At 35.3% G+C, this 17,957-nt stretch overlaps 1 protein-coding gene across 1 annotated transcript in view; it reads left to right on the forward strand.

The window, feature by feature from the left end:
• Window positions 1-17,957, forward strand: part of EMB (embigin) — a 47,999-nt gene that overhangs the window by 16,367 nt on the left and 13,675 nt on the right. The window contains exons 4-5 of the mRNA XM_015242126.3: window positions 15,425-15,608; window positions 15,845-15,933. Of these exons, the coding sequence (XP_015097612.1) occupies window positions 15,425-15,608; window positions 15,845-15,933 (273 nt within the window). The remainder of the gene's footprint in view (window positions 1-15,424; window positions 15,609-15,844; window positions 15,934-17,957) is intronic.

Genomic DNA, 17,957 nt, shown 5'->3' on the forward strand with positions numbered 1-17,957 from the left:
GTTGTAAAAAGTCATTACAACACTCCTGTGGTGTTACTTGTTCTACTTTTTGCATGTTCTAGTTGTTGATTTCCTTTGTTAGGATGAAATATTTCTTTAAGGGCGATTCATGTGAAAACATAAGTTTGCAAATCTTTTGACTAACCCAGTAACACTGGCAGTAGCACACCCCTTGCTTGTCCAGAGTAGCTGGAGTCTCGGGGAAAAAGGAGTCAGGTGCCCAAAGAGACAGCAAAAAATGCACTTTTTAGTTGATGTCAGGTTGGTTGTTTACTTATTTAACCTGTTTGGAGGGTTTTACTACTAACCGCTATTTTATTCCGATACTGCTATTAAAATCAGTATTGCTACTGTTAAGAAGAGAACAGGTGTTCACAACTAGCCATTACTTATTTTCTGCCTTGGCCTGATCAAACTTTAGTCAGGTTTTCCTCTTCCTCCCAGGCCCCTGAACTTGGGCTTGCTCCTACTCTGAGCAAGTGGTAAATGCATGGACACAGCCCAGTTGTGCTGTCTGCTGCCACCCACTGGGTTGCTCCATTTCTTCTCAAAAGTTCCTGCTAGTCTGCTTACTCCTTCCTATAAAGAGAAGCCTTCTTTCTATTTGACTTTGAGATGCTTGTAGATCCAAAGCTTGGAGCACGTTCCCTATTGCAGTAGACTTTTAGGATAAAGTCTCTCTCCTTATTTAAGTCTGGATTTGTTTTTATTTGATACAAGAAAAGATTTGACATTCATTTTGAAACACTGGATCTCTGAGCTGTGACCCTGGTGGTGGCCTTTCCATGTAGGTGGTTGTTCTGGTTGCCTCCCCATCAAAAAGTTTAGTTTTAAGAACTGCCTTTATTGAAATATAGAATGTAAATCTGAAGATGTGCTTATGCTTATTAGGAGCCATAGGCTTTCTTCTTACTGCTGTCACTAGGATTTTTAATCTACTTCATGAATGTTTTCATATTTTGCCATATCATTGCTTATTTGAATTGTGCTTAATTTCTATGTTGTTATTCATTATTTTCTCTTTCCTTCTGGCCATTTTAGAAGGTGTTCTCTCTGTTAGGATAAAATGTTTCTGGTAGAGGGATCCAAATGTAGTATATTAGTTGCTGATTTTGGGCTAGAATGACAACATTTGCCAGTTCTCAGCACACTTACTTACCCAAAGATGCTTGAGACTGGGAAACAGAAGTCCTGTGCCTCAGAGAGTGAAAAACATGACCTTTGATCCATGAAGGCCAGTTGTTTACTTGTTTTATGGTTTTTAAAATATTGCTAATCATTTACTTAACAGAAACATGGTATTGAGCATGTATCATGTATGTGTTTCTAAATATAACTTCATTTAAACCTCGTAAGAACCCTAAGCAATGGGTACCATTATTATTTGCAATTTGCAGATGAGGAAAAAGAGGCACAAAGAGATCAAGTGAACTGACCAGGGTTACAGGTGGTAAGTTGGGAGATCGATTTTGAACCAGACAGACTGGCACCAGGGGCATGCTATTAACCATTATGCTATGCAGCCTTTCTTAATGCCCAATTACTCATTTCTTTCAACAGCATTATTAACACAATTATACCTATTTCAAGGAAACTTGGATTAGTTTGTAAACTAAAGTTTCGGAAACAATGAAAACAAAGCTATTTTAATTGCCCTTTGCCAAATAGATTTGTCTTGGAAATGACATTTACTGAGATAATGGATATATTTGTAAAACAATAATCAACTTGACTAAGAATAAAGTGTTTTTTTTTCTAGTCTAATATCACTGGGTTTCAAGAATTGATCTTTTAATAATGGACTATTTTTACATCACTGTACTAGGTTTCACAATGTCAACATATGGAATTCACTGCATTATTGCAATGGGAGTGTTTCTTTATTGTTTTTTTTTTCTTCTCTGTGTATGTAATAGTGTTTGGTGTCTCCATCAGTGTGTTACAGTTTAACCAAAGAGGTTAAAATCAAAATACCAGCTAGCAGTTTTCTTGACTATCCTGGTAATGTTGGCATAGGCTCTCCCCAGTGGTACATTTTATTTACCGTATTGAGATGTAAGCAGCTGGCTTGGCAAGGACCTGGTGAGACAGGGAGGTAGACACAGCAAGTACTGGAGCTACAGATATGTACATTGACGCACGGAGTAAAATTTAGGAAGATTAGTCAAGGTCAGGAAAGGCAGCCATGCTGCTTAGACCAGCTAGGCAAGAAGTCTGGGTTAGGACCACTTGGATTCCAGGTTCAAGTGCTTGGTCAGCGAGATTGAGAAAAAGAAAAGAAGTGAGAGACCCTTACACTGGCTGCTCAGATATTTTGTTGCAGAGGAGATCCTAAAATGACTCCAGTGAGATGCAAATGTTTATGCTGTTTCTCAGGAGCAGACTGCCAGTCATTAAATCTTATGTAGATGGTTGAGGTAGAGAGGGGAAAAAATGTGAATCCCAGCATTCACAGAGAGTGAAAGAGAAGGTGGAAGAGGGATCCACCATAGTAACACGAGTGATAGTAGCTGTAAGCAACTTTGTTTTACACTAGGGATTCTCATTAGCAGAAAACCTGACATTTTGGGTTGGGTGATTTTTTGTTGCTGGGGTGGGAAGTCCCCCATGTGTTTTGGGGACTGTAGGATATTTAGTGGCATCCCTGGCCTCTACCCACTAGATCTGAGTAGCACCCACCACATTGTGACAACCAATGATCTTTATAGATATTGCCACATGTCCCTGGGCAAATGAAAATATCCTCAGTTGAAAACCATTGCTCTACACATAAAAAAGAAGAGCTGTATAACTGTTTCCTGTCCCCTCAACAAGGGAAGAAGATGATTTAATAATCGCATGGTTGTTAACATTTAATAAAAAAACTCACCAAAAAGTTAGATGATGGTGCTGAGTAAATGGGACCTCCAAGAATAAGTGGGACAGTGGTCCTGATCGGTTACAGTCCCGTCTTTCCCCTTCCCTCTTGTTGGTGTTCAAATCCTCCCAGTCTTTGAAAATTAAGTCAAAATCTATCTCTTCAACAAAGCACAAATAAAGAGGTGTACTGTTCCTGTTTCTCTGATATATATTCAGCATTTTTTGGTTAATTTAAAATTACATAAGTAAAAATGAGTTCATTTCAAGAAATATTAAAATGTCATTTTATTTCCAGCAATACAATAAATTAGAGAATCTGAAAATTCTCCTGCCACACCTAGAAAATCTAAAATATAGCAAGCATTCTTTTAAATATATAGCTAAGTACTATCGACAGATATAATCAATAAACCAATCTATAGTAGGAATGGAAAAGAGTTTTATTTGAACCAAACAGAGGATTATAGCCCAGGAGACACAGATTCAAGAAGCACTTGAATGGTGTTCTGTTGGTCTACAAAATGGGGAAGGTTTATAAAGGCAAAAACCGCAAAATTAACATACGTTGTTTGTCCAGAATTAAAATTAGAGCTGGCAAGAAGTAAGGTGCTTGTTAACAAGGGTTGGTTGAGGTCCGAAATGGTTGCATAGTTACAAGGGGAGACCTTAAAACTACAAGGTTGCAGCTGGCAGCTGCTACCAGATACTGTTTGGAGAATGGCTGGTGGTGTCCTTGAATCTGATACAGTTCAGAAAATTCAAGTTCGCAGTGCTGCAGGAACATGTCTGAAATCCCATGCATAATAGCCATCCAGGTCCATTTTGAATGTCTGAACCACAGTTACTCCATTTTGATTTTTAAATGCTTTCTTTTCTTCAAAAGCAGATTTACAATGCATGTTTGACAAGTCTTAAGACAGGCTGTTGTAGTTAGTATAAAGTTTAAGTTAAATTGTGTATAAGTCAGAAAATTTCTTCCATCAGTACACACAAAAAAGTAAAGTCAGTTTCCACTGACCCAGACTGGTGACCAGGCATCAAACCTGTGAATTGACGTCATGTTAGGTTTCCTTGTGTTTGTCACCAAGGCACTTGAATTCTAAGAGACACAGACCTAAGAAGAGTTTGAACTTAAGCAAGGAGGGGAGTTGGAACTGAAAAGCCCCAGAAAACTGGTCCTTCCAGAAGGCTGGAACTGAAAAGCCTCATAAGTCTATAACACAAAGGATTGATATGGGGGAAGAAATCAGCCGATCAGTACAAGGCAATGATCAGCTGTCTTTTTGCTTTTAGCCTGTTTTGCACCAAGACCAAGACTCCCCTGGGTATTCAGAGACAAAGCCTGCTCTCAGTGAGGCTGGGATAGCAAATTTACATTACCTGCTTTACACAGGAGCTTCCAAGCTGAGAAATAACACAAAAATGACCCTGGCAGGTGATATCTATGGAAAGATGCATTATCCTCCCTGGCTGTGTGTTCCCTATATGGACCTGCTAGCAAGACAGAAATGTGAAAAGCACTGAAACAGCGCCGGAACTGAGAGTCAGCTAAGGAGCAGTAGGATTAGGCAGTTAGAACTTCAGACTATAGAATACTAGGGAGCAATATAAAGGGAGAAATACCTGGAACATGAGAAACTTGAGAAAAGAACATGGTGCTAGAAAAGATAAATACCTTTTTTGGGGATCTGTATAAGGTGATGGATAACCATTTTCCAATATATGTAAGTCTAGTCACTATGTTATATACCTTGAACTCACAATTCTGTATGTCAAGTATATCTCAACAAAACTTAAAAAAAAAAAAGAGAGAGAGACAAATCATGTTTGGAAAATAGTCAAATAGAAATTCTGGGGATAAAAATGAAACTTGTTAGACTTGACTACCCACTGCTTCTGCCTCAGCTCTCCCTCTTCTGCGGTGGTGACCTCTGGCCAATGTATGTGTATGTATGAAACCACAGAAAATATATAGCACTGTAAACTATGTAGTAGTGCTTTGAATTCTTTAGTACTAATAGTATAAACTCATATGTATCATTCTGAAAATTGCGTTTTGTTATCGTTCAACATTAGTTCTTGGCATTCTAGCCATACCATCTGTAGATTGAGGTTTTTTCTTTTCCTTTGGAAACAGTATAGATAGCCCAGCTTACCTGAACTGTTTTCTCTTAATGGACCATAGTTCACTTAAATGTTTTCTATTGTAAACCATGCAGGAATGAACACTTCTACATATCTCTTTCTGGGCATGATTGTTTGTGTTCCTCTAGGATAAATACCGTAAAGTAGAAACCATGCACATTTTAATTTTAATATATACCTGAAAATTGCCCTCCAAAGTATTTTGACTATTTACCCCTTCCCCCACCTGCACAGTTAAGTATAATTTTCCCTAGATCCTGACCAACCTTGATATTATTAAAATTTTGTCTTTGCCATCAGAAGTGTGAAAAGCTGTATCACTGCTGTTTTAATTTGCATTTTGGAGTTGGGCATACTTATATATGTGTGTGTGTGTGTGTGTTTATCTGTTAATATCCTTTATCCATTTCCTTCTGTGTTTATACAGTTTTCAATTGATGTAAATGAGACAGCTATAAACTTTGAATATTAATCTGTACTTTTTATAAAAGTTGCAGGTATTCTTTCTTGTCTTTAAATTGTTACATAATATTTTTATTATGTAGCAGCTTTTCATTTATACATTTTCCCTATTAGTTTGATAGGAGTCTTTTAGTAGGAGTTTTTCAGCCTTCAGTTTTTAACCCATTTAAAATATGGTTTCATGTATTGTGTGTGACAGAGTACTACCTGTATTATTATTATTTTAGATAGTCAATGTCTCAACATCCTTTACTGAATAGTTCTTTTTCCTACTGCTTTGAAATACCACCCTAATCATATTGCAATTCCCATATGCTATTCTGTTTTTCTGCTGTTTCAATGGTTTTGAAACTTTTCATAGAGCTGTGCAAAGTAAGGAATAAATCTGCCTTGTAAACTGATGCACCACCATGCATGCACACAACCAAGTCAAGCAACACCCACACCTAAGAGATGAGTTACACTTTGATAATTTCTCCTCTCTTACAATCCATTAAAAAACAAACCTGGGGTAACTACTAAATTGATTTCCTGACCCACTAATAATTTCTGACATACAGCCTGAAATATTCTGCTTATTTTATTCCATTAATTTCTTGGTGTTTTCCAGCTTCATTAACAAAATAATACTAGTTTTTGAAATACTTTATCTTTATATCTTTGCTCTTTTTTTTTTTAAGCTTTTCCTATTTCCTGGAGTTTTACTTTTTTCATGTGGACTTTTTTTGGAATCAGTTTCCATAAAAATACTTTCTGGATTTTGACTGATTTTTCACCAAATCTGTAGATTAATTTGGTGGAGAATTAGCATCTTTATGATACTGTATTTTCACATGTGATTTAGATCTCATTTGACTTAGGGTACCTTTAACAGTTAAATTACACTTAAATTTTTCCATATACATATTTTTTAAGATAAAAATTGCATATACTTCAGATGTACAACATGATGATTACACAAACACACACATATATATAGTGAAATGTTACTACAGCCAAGCTAACTAGCATATCTTTATTTTAATTTTGGTTATCCAAAAATATAATAGTCCATTGCTACAGTGTTGGGTTAACTTTGTGTTACATATTGGAAGTAATAGTAACCTATTTGATTACTAAAACAGTTTAACTATTTGCTTGTAGTTTTGCTATAATTGGTGTAAACAGTATTTGCAATACTATTTGTTCTACTCCTTATGATGAGGAAAAATGTATTTAGTTGTTAGATTATTACTCAATGCTGTATCCTCAAGTTAGATATTATATTGTTAAAAAAAGGAAAACATGCCTTTCTGAAATTCAGATGGAACCATGTACCTTTTTTCATTTTTCTTTGAAATGAACTTAAATTAGTTTAGAAAGTATAGAAGTAATCATAACTTACACTAATTGAAGTGGAGGAAAACAGTGATCAGCAGGAACCTTGTTTAATAAAACTTGGCCAGCATCTTTTCTTAGATAATTTAAGCACATTTTCCAGAATATTTAAATATTTGATGAATTATGTTTGGTAAACTGTGCTTCATTTGTGTAGAAATTGTCCACATTTTCTATTATTTTCCTTCCTTTTGAGGATAACTGTATAAAATTCCCAAAAGTTTCATAAGAGGCTGTGCTCATATAACACCAGCCACACAGTTCTTGAGGACTTCTACAGGGAGGCCTTGGAAATTTTATGTCCTTCCTCTCTCTCTCTCTTTCTCCCTCTCTCTCTCTCTCTCTCTCTACATACATACACTATGTCTTTTCAGGTTTCTCTGTGCCCATTGGTGATTTCACATTTCAAGCTTATGGAATTTAGAAATCACATGTATTTTAGACTGTATCACATCAGTATTGCACTGATCAGATGGCATATAAATCAGAGATTAAATTTTTAAAATGATGATTATAATTATTTATTTCAATATGAGATTTACTTTGGGAGAGGGATGAAAATCATAAGACTCAAGCAATGCTCTTATGTTACTTCACAAATTTTGAATATGCAGTTTAAGATATTTTGTTGTTAGAGGAGTTATTTTATAAAGTCAATTCAGCTCCATATGGTAAGAAGTATGACATTAGTGGAACAATATCATGTAAAACAGAATTGATTGCTCCACTTTTAAATATGGGTGTTGGACTCATGTTAGAGTGGCTTTCTGACTGTTTCTGTAAGAATTCTGGATTTTCTATCTATATTCTAGGATGTAGCATAGGACCTCTTTGACTTCTACTGCAAACTGCTGGAGAGCTCCATCTCTGCTTCAGTCAGAATTGCCCCATCTTACCAGTTTTATATGTGGTAGTGTACTTAACTCTTTTTAATAAGAGTTTCTGCCTTTAAAGAGTGTTTGGAAACACTTATCTTACGCACAGAACTTTAATTGACTTTTTCCATTTTTTTCTTTTTTATATAAGAACAAAGTAGACTTCTATTTCAAATGATATGATTCCTAAATGGACCCATTAGAGTCTAACTGTTGCCATATCTATGAAGATTACAAGGAATCTTGAAGGTCCATATACTTTTTTCCTTTCCAGTTTTATTGAGATGTAACTGACATACATCACTGTATAAGTTTAAGATGTACAGCAGAATGATTTGACTGATACACATCATGAAATGATTAGTTTAGTGAGTATCTATCATACAGATATAAAATGCAAGAAAAAGAAAAAAAATTTTCCTTGTGATGAGAACTCAGGATTTACTCTTAAGAACTTTCATATATAACATATAGCAGTGTTAATTCTATTTATCATGTTGTATGTTACATCCCTAGTACTTATTTATCTTATAAGTTTGTATCTTTTGGCTACCTTTATCTCATTCCCCCGCCTCTGGTAACCACAGATCAGATATTTTTCCCTATGAGTTTGCTAGTTTGTTTGTTATTCAAGTATAGTGACTCTACAACAATATGCTAGTTTCTGGTGCACAACATAGTGATTAGGTGTTTCTGTACATTTCATAGTGGTCACTACCACAATCTGGTTACCATCTGTCACCACACAGAGATATCACAGTATTATTGACTGTGTTCCTCACACTGTACATTTCATACCTGTGACTTTTTATTTTGTAGCTAGAAATTTGTATCTCTTAACTCCCTCACCTATTTCTCTTATCCCTCCACTCACCTCTCCTCTGGCAACTACTTGTTTGTTCTCTGTGACTCTGTTTCTGTTTGGTTATATTTGTTCATTTGTTTTATTTTTTAGATTCCACGTATAACTGAAAATCACATAGTATTTGTCTTTCTTTGACTTTTATCAGCTTGCATAATGCCCTCTAGATCCATTCATGTCACAAATGGCAAGATTTCATTCTTTTTTATGGCTGAGTAATAATTCATTGTATATATATACCACATCTTCTTTATCCATTCATCTATTAATGGGCACTTAGGTTGCTTCCATATTTTGGCCATTGTAAATAATGCTGCAGTGAACATAGGGGTGCATATATCTTTTTGAATTATTGTTTTTGTCTTTTTTGGATAAATACCCAGGAGTGGAAGTGCTGGATTGTATGGTAATTCTATTTTTAAATTTTTGAGGAACCTCCATAGTGTTTTCTATAATGGCTGTACCAATTCACATTCCCTCCTAAGCACACAAGGGTTCCCTTTTCTCCACATCCTGGCCAGTACTTGCTATTTGTTGTCTTTTTGGTGACAGCTATTCTGACAGGTGTGAGGAGATATCTCATTGTGATTTTGATTTGCATTTCCCTGATGTTTAGTGATGTTGAGCATCTTTTCATTTGCCTATTGGCCATCTGTATGTATTCTTTGGAAAAATGTCTATTGAGGTCTTCTCCCCAGTTTTTTTCTTTTTTAGTGGATCTTTGTGTACTCTTTTTTTTTTTAATTTTTTATTGATTTATAATCATTTTACAATGTTGTGTCAAATTCCAGTGTTCAGCACAATTTTTCAGTCATTCATGGACATATACACACTCATTGTCACATTTTTTTCTCTATGAGTTATTATAACATTTTGTGTATATTTCCCTGTGCTATACAGTGTAATCTTGTTTATCTATTCTACAATTTTGAAATCCCAGTCTATCCCTTCCCACCCTCCACCCCCCTGGTAACCACAAGTCTGTATTCTCTGTCTGTGAGTCTATTTCTGTCCTGTATTTACGCTTTGTTTTTGTTTGTTTGTTTTTGTTTTTGTTTTTTAGATTCCACATATGAGCGATCTCATATGGTATTTTTTTTTCTCTTTCTGGCTTACTTCACTTAGAATGACATTCTCTAGGAGCATCCATGTTGCTGCAAATGGCGTTATGTTGTCAGTTTTTATGGCTGAGTAGTATTCCATTGTATAAATATACCACCTCTTCTTTATCCAGTCACCTGTTGATGGACATTTAGGCTGTTTCCATGTTTTGACTATTGTAAATAGTGCTGCTATGAACATTGGGGTGCAGGTGTCATCCTGAAGTAGATTTCCTTCTGGATACAAGTCCAGGAGTGGGATTCCTGGGTCATATGGTAAGTCTATTCCTAGTCTTTTGAGGAATCTCCACACTGTTTTCCACAGTGGCTGCACCAAACTGCATTCCCACCAGCAGTGTAGGAGGGTTCCCCTTTCTCCACAGCCTCTCCAGCATTTGTCATTTTTGGATTTTTGAATGACGGCCATTCTGACTGGCGTGAGGTGATATCTCATTGTAGTTTTGATTTGCATTTCTCTGATAATTAGTGATATTGAGCATTTTTTCATGTGCTTTTTGATCATTTGTATGTCTTCCTTGGAGAATTGCTTGTTTAGGTCTTCTGCCCATTTTTGGATTGGGTTGTTTATTTTTTTCTTATTGAGACGTATGAGCTGCTTATATATTCTGGAGATCAAGCCTTTGTCAGTTTCACTTGCAAAAATTTTCTCCCATTCCATAGGTTTTCTTCTTGTTTTACTCTGGTTTCCTTTGCTGTGCCGAAGCTTGTAAGTTTCATTAGGTCGCATTTGTTTATTCTTGCTTTTATTTCTTCTAGGAGAAAATTTTTGAAATGTATGTCAGATAATGTTTTGCCTATGTTTTCCTCTAGGAGGTTTATTGTATCTTGTCTTATGTTTAAGTCTTTAATCCATTTTGGGTTTATTTTTGTATATGGTGTAAGGGAGTGTTCTAGCTTCATTATTTTACATGCTGCTGTCCAGTTTTCCCAACACAATTTGCTGAAGAGACTGTCTTTATTCCATTGTATATTCTTGCCTCCTTTGTCGAAGATGAGTTGACCAAAAGTTTGTGGGTTCTCCCCAGTTTTTAATCAGTTTTTTTTTATGTTGAGAAAGTTCCATATACTTCAAAAAGTTTTAATTACGAGAATAAGAAAATATTTAGGCAGATGTAAATTACTGTATGATTTAAAGAACACTTTTAAAAATATAGTTCACAAACTGAGCAAATGAGTATGGTCTTGGAAATGTAGATGACATGGATGTTTTTGTAACATTCTAAAACAGCAGAGATGCATTGCATTTGTGAAGTTTTGGGGAAGTTGAAACATTATCCAATGAGTTCAGTGGACATATTACTTTGTTGGATAACCACAAAATATTCTAATGTTAGAGGTAAAACCTTTTGCATATTTTTGATGTTTGTGATTTCCTGACGGGGAGGAAATTAGGCTGCAGAAGCACCTACAAAGTACTATAAAAACAGTGAGATAACAATTAGGACTTGGAGGATGGCCTGGCATGAAGAAAGGCTACGTTGCAGTTTTAATAGAAGCATTTAGTTGGAAGTGTGAATGTTTAACATATGTTGATCAAGGAAAAAATACTTTTTTCTTTTTCGTTTATTTTGTATCTATATGAGGTGATGGATGTCCCTAACCTTATTGTGGTAATCATTTCATGATATATGTAAGTAATATCATTATGCTATACACTTAAAACTTAGACAGTGTTGTATGTCAATTACATCTCAATAAAATTGGAAGAGAAAAAATTTTTAATTAAAAAAATGTTGATCACACCATTCATATATCATCACATTGCTATATTGCTACATTATAAATTTGTTTCATCTTATATTAATGTTTCAGTTCATTTAAACTCTTGGGTCAATAGTTTGAAAGTGATGAAAAGTTAATTCCATTGTGAGGAACATTTCATATCCATGAGAGTTGGGATATACTGCTGATTACAAGAATCTGGACTCAACCACACCTAAGCTTGAGATTTCTGCTATTATTATCTTGATGCATGATTTTGGACTAGATAGTCAACCTCTCTTTGCCTCAGCTTCCTCACCTGACATAGTGATGATAATAATGGTACTTAATCCATAGAACTGCTGTGATTAAATGATAAAATTGATATACAACTTTTAGCAACATACTTGGTAACTTTTGTTATATTCTCCAATGAGATAAATGGTGAGAGGAAGGGAGTGGGTAATTACTCAGCAATTACTATATTTTATTACTAATAGCTTTCTTATGATAATCCATTTAATCCTTTCTATCTCATGAAATATGTATTGTCCCATTTTACAAATGGGGAAACTGAGGTGTCCGATACAGTTTGTTTTGTCCTGTGAGTAACCTCAGGCAAGGAACCCCAGACATCAGGCTGTTCTCTTGTGAAGTGGGGGAAAAATTCATATTCTAACCTCCTGCTATGTTATGGGGCTCCAGTGAATCACATCACCAAGTAGAGCACGGTGCCCTGGAATCACCCCTGGAATGAAAATATCTCTGTAATGCTTCCTGCTAGGAATGAGAATTCTGCTTCATTTCCCTACCAGTACTTCCCCAGGACAGTCTGTCATCAGCCCCACAAGATGCCAAAGAAATAATGCAAGAGTCAAATAGCCTTTTCTGGGTGGGATGTTCTGACTCGCCAGAGCTTCTGGAATCTCCTCTGGGCTGACCTGTGACCAGTGGGAATGAACTCAGCTCAGATATGAGGAAGACTCATAAGACTCTACAAAGACTTTATCCCTAAAGCAGAGTTTTGCCAGATGTGAAAGAGTGTTTTGGAGACTTGAGTGATGGTCCATCTACTAGGACCTTTCTGACCTGTTTCAGGGAAGAAGGGTGGGGGAAGGTCAGAGTGACCTTCCTGCTTCTCTGTTTTCACAAACTCCTTCAGCTTAAAATATTCAGTGTACCAACATGCCATATTTTGGGGGCAACGTATTCTGAACCCCTTCAAAGCCCTATAGTAGGGAGGGTTAGAGACAACTGGGCAAATTTGATGGACATTTCAGAAATAGATTCAACTGAATTCTACTGGATGTGATTTAGTGTTATGTGTCAAGGGAAGAGAAGGCTAATGCATTGCCGTTAAATATACACTGAGTTTGAAGTACCTTCAGGATACCTAACTTTAAAGCTCAGTAGATATCTGGAGCTATGGACCTAGGGATCAAGAAGTCTTGAATGGAGCCAAGAGTTTTACAAATAAAGGATATTACAAATACTAGCTGAGTCCAACATGGGAGTGTCAAATTGCAAAGTAAAGAGACCAGACAGCAAAGCCCTAAAGGGCTTTTGAGCCTTCTACTTTTCCTCACTCCTGGTATCTATACTTGCGACTCTGAGCATTTTTTTGTATGTTCAGCCCTGCTGCCACAAAGGCCCTTCCATGGTGAAAAAAAATAAATAAATAAACCATTTATGAGGTAGGTAGAAGAACTGGTGTGGCTAGTGAAATGTTAGGATCATGAAATAGCCAAGTAAAGGGAATTTCAAGGAGTAGGTAGTCTCTGGCAATATCTGATATTTAGGAGACATCAAATAAAATATAACCTCTGAAAAGAGGACATTAAGTAAAACAATTAGGCCATTTTTAACCTAAAGAAAGCACTTTCTGTAATGTGCTGAGCAAGATAACAGAATATGTTGTATTGAAAAGAGAATGCCCGTGAGGACAGATTGTGTGTAGAAAACTCATTTAAGAAATTGACTAACAAAGTAAATTTCTCTGACAGAGAGATAGAACTAATAAGTTTTAAGGCAATCCTAGAGCTGAAGGTGAAGTGAAGAAAATTTACAGAAAACAGATGCTCAGGACCAAATACAGTAGCTCCTGAAACATTTTCTCCCATTACTAGTAACTAGTGTAATTTCTGCATGTACTAGGTGCTCAGTTAATATGCAGTTTTACTGACTCAGTTTTTTCCCTGTATAATTGAATCTTATTAAGTTTCTATACCTAGGGTTTTGTTTTGTTTCTCCTTTCTAGGCATAAAATTCAATTCAGCAATTTTGGATTTATCTGAGCATTTATTTCAAGCATGTGCTCACAAAGCTCTTCACACTAGCTGTTCTTCACTGCTTGCAAACTTTGCACCTGGTCATGCTTAAGGAAGCATTTGTGTAAAGTTTTAAATGTAATTAAAAGTGGTGTTATACTATTTTAAGTTCTGCTTTTTTCTTTCTACATTTTGCCTCTGCATTCTATTTTTAATGATACTATTCTATTGAGCATGAGATTGAGAAATGTGTTTATGTAATGCAGTGCCCTCTCCCAAACACAACCCTTTCCTTCACATTAAAAGTAACTATCACTATTCTGATTTTTATATAGTCACTTCCTTGCTTTTTAAAATTGTTTTCAAACAAGGGCCTACTGTATAGCACAATGAACTATATTCAATACCTTACAATAGTCTATAATGAAAAAGAATATGGAAAGGAACATACATATGTATAACTGAATCACTATGCTGTATACCAGAAATTAACGCAACATTATAAATCGACTGTGCTTCAATAATAAAAAATAAATAAAATTGTTTTATTACTTATGTATACATCCCTAAATGTTATAGTCTATTTTACTTTTTAAAAAATGCATGTTTTTAAAAATTATTTTACTTTTAGGTTTCTCTCTCTCCATTTTCTAATTTATCTGTTGAAAAACCCAGATCATTCATCTTGTAGGGTTTTCTCAAACCTGGAATTTGTTGATTTCTTTCATGGAGTGTAATTTAACATGTTTTCCCATCCTCTATATATTTCCTGTAAACTGGCATTTGGATCTAGAGACTTAGTTTCAGGGCCTCTTCCCCTTTACTTTTTTTTTTCTTTTTTGGACAAGATTACTTGCTGCGTAGTGGGGTGTTCCTCCTCAGGAGACGCATAATTCTCTTTGAGATGAATGCAGCAGTTGATGCAAAATGCCTGGATTCATGATTCAATAGGGGCAGCTGCATTTGTGTTATATTTCTGTGATTTCTTCATTTGTTTAATGGAATTCTATGAAGAGAAAGTTATTCTCCTCTATTGTTTGGTTACCAGTGGTACAATTAATGTAGGAAGAGTAGTGTGCTTGCTTGATATTTTTCCTTTATTTCCACTGTTCACAATAAAAAACTTGGCTCTCTGTATTTTCTGCAAGTGGGAGATATCTATATATCTGTATATCTACACCTATGTATTTATATATGTCACCCCACAACTTTGTACTGATATTTCAAGTTCAGTGAAAAGTCAGAACTGCAGGGTGTTTATTTAAACTCTTCTGTCTTATATTCGTGTCTTTACTCCATCCCTACAAGTTCTTAAGGAGTAAGAAGACTGGGAATGATAGAATCAGTATGTCATACAAACCCACATTATACACGAAATATTCTTATAGTAAAAAATGATTATTGTTTTTACTACTATGCTGTTTGTACACTGTCAGAGCATATGGCACTTCTTTAAACGGTACTTCCCCCTGTATCCTTGCCAGTTAGAGAGCAAGTTGAAGATCATAGCCATAGGCTTTTGTGATTCTATTACTGTTGTAACAAAACTTTTCTTCAGTTGTGTGTATGAAAGAAAATAATAAAGGGAACCAAATCTATATTGACAGAAGAATAATTCTTCAAAAGAATGTTACATTAAGAAACTTGATAGAGCACTACTGTTGATGATTTAAACTGTTTTATTATATATTGGATTTCCCCTAAATGTAACTTTTATAACATCTTTTTTTTTCTGTTTTCTTTTGTGGCTAATAGAACATTCTAATATGCCAGTAGAAAAAAATATCACTTTAGAAAGACCTTCTAATATAAAACTCATCTGCCAATTCACAACATCTGGAGATTTGAATTCAGTAAATGTAACTTGGAGAAAAGATGATGAAATACTTGAGACTAATTATCTTAATGCAACAGGAAGCATCCTGTATACCCAATACATGTGAGTATACAAAATTTTAACCTGTGTGGTGAGATGAAATTAGTGAAATTCTAAACATTTTTGCTGCCGAGGCATTCTTTCCTTTGCTGTCACTTGAATGTTATGCTCATATTCTAATTTTCATATTTATAGAATTGTTTCTATTTAAAATTTTTGATTAATGGCTGAGTCTTTTCATTTTCATTAACATGTGTTTTGAGAACTAAGCCTGTGTTAATAACTTAAATTATCTTTAGGTTCACCATCGTCAATAGCAAACAAATGGGAAGTTATTCTTGTGTCTTTGAAGAGAAAAAGGAACAAAGGGGCACATTTAATTTCAAAGGTTAGTACTAATAATTTATAGAGTAATAACTTCAGCTTTATTTTCTTAGAATTCTATATCCTCAAGTTTTAAAACTATTATTACATTACTAAACATAATGCAGCTGAAAGAAAATCATCATTTTCTTTCCATTGACTCATAAGTGGCTGCTTTGGAAACGGAACTTCCCAGTGCTCCTTCCCCCAGTTTAAAGAACCGGTTTTTAATTTGAAAGACCAGGCTGCCAAGTTATTTGCTAGTTGTAGCAATCTTTTGAATTTATTTATGTAGCCTTCTAAGCTCAGAGCTTTAATAATATTCCTTAGGTGTCTGTGTTTTGTTCTCCTGGACTGTGAGAATATGCTTTGGTGTTCTGTCTCAGTGGCTCCAGGACTTGGGATTTTAGAAATAATATGGAGATGCACACAGGTTGCCTGGTTTTCATTTCAGCAAGTTAAGGACAAACCCCAGAACTTAACCCATGGCTCTCCCCTGTGGGAACAACTCAAAGTATTTTACTTTTACTATCATTAAATCAAAACTTAAAGGTCTCAATCTCATAATAAAGACTAGTTGTTCAAGTTTGGTAATTATCTTCACGAAAAACCCATATTCTGTGATAGATCAGTGAATGTCACTGTCCTTGCTCCTATTTGGGAAATACATTCTGTTGCCATATTAACTCTTTTGGGCTTTGTATCACATTAATTTTCCAGGGCACAAGAAAAATTGTTTTCTACTTTTCCTAAAAATTGTGAAATCTGGCTAGCTGCTCTGAAAATATGGATACTGTCCCCAAGGTCCCATGAATAGCAGAATGGCCTGCTTCATCACTGCCATGAATTAAGATGGTTCCCTCCTTAATCCCTCCCCGTGGTCCCTTTGCACTCACAGACTCCTTTCCTTCATGTGGTTTTATAAATGTTCCTTTTGGGTAAATATAAATCCTTGTATTCATGCATTTTGGTCTCTGCAAAGGCAGAAACGATTACCGTCTTTTGATTATTTTAATCACGTACATTCTCTTTTAAACTTCGTTTACCCATTTGCCAAATTTAACCTAGTGAAGGATACGTGTACCATATACATTTCCTTCCCTTACTCCTTTTCTTCCCTTCCCTTTTTTCTTTTCTTTCCCCAGTTTTTTTCTCTCTCTCCCCCGCATCCTAGTGAGCTAATAGGCACTAAACACATGGACACATACACACACTAACACAGTATCCTAGTAAACATTTTCTTGTCTTCTTTAAATGTGTAAGGAAGGCCTACAAGTCTTGAGGAAATACTCACCAAATCTTGAGGTCTTAAAGTGCTTCCAGGACATTCAACTTATAAAATTGCTTTTTCCCACCTTCTAAATCACACTGTTTTCTAGAAATACATACTAGTCATGTCTGTTCAAAGTTTAAATAATGAATATAGTTTTTTTATTAGCACTCTCATAATAAATTATTATTTGGAAGTGCTCATTCTGGCCTCTAATGTAAAGATTAACAAGCATTTTAGCTTTCAATATACCAATACATTTAATGCGAAGCATCTTAAAGAAGGCCTCTTGATTCATAGGTATTTTGAGATAACTAGGTTGATGCTGGCTGGTGTCAGGAGCACCTACACAAGGCCTAGGTTTGAAATCAAGTGCTTAAGGAATGCAAAGAGCCACTGAATATTTACTTTTTTTCTTTTTATAGTTTTCTTGAAGCAGTTTAGTCCAGTTTGTTAGTTTTAAATACCTAGCTAACAATGTAACTTTTAAGTATGTGCTGTACCTTAAGGATATTTATAAAATTAGTAAGTTGGGTCCTTCCAGATTTTCTTTGCTAAAATAATAATTCTTTAATTTATCTAATTTGAATATTGCTTGGAGGACTCATTTCATTTGACTACAATTTAAAGGCATCTGCAGAACAATTCCTATTATAGTTATTTAATTGGATCTTGTAAAACTTCTAGAATGGTGTGTATTTTTATAGATATCCTATTTTACTCTTTCTCCACATGGATTGCTTATGGCTTTTCCTAAGAAGAAGGGTTATCTTTCCTTA

Source organism: Vicugna pacos, chromosome 3, assembly GCF_048564905.1.
Source record: "Vicugna pacos chromosome 3, VicPac4, whole genome shotgun sequence".
In the NCBI taxonomy this organism is placed as follows: domain Eukaryota; kingdom Metazoa; phylum Chordata; class Mammalia; order Artiodactyla; family Camelidae; genus Vicugna; species Vicugna pacos.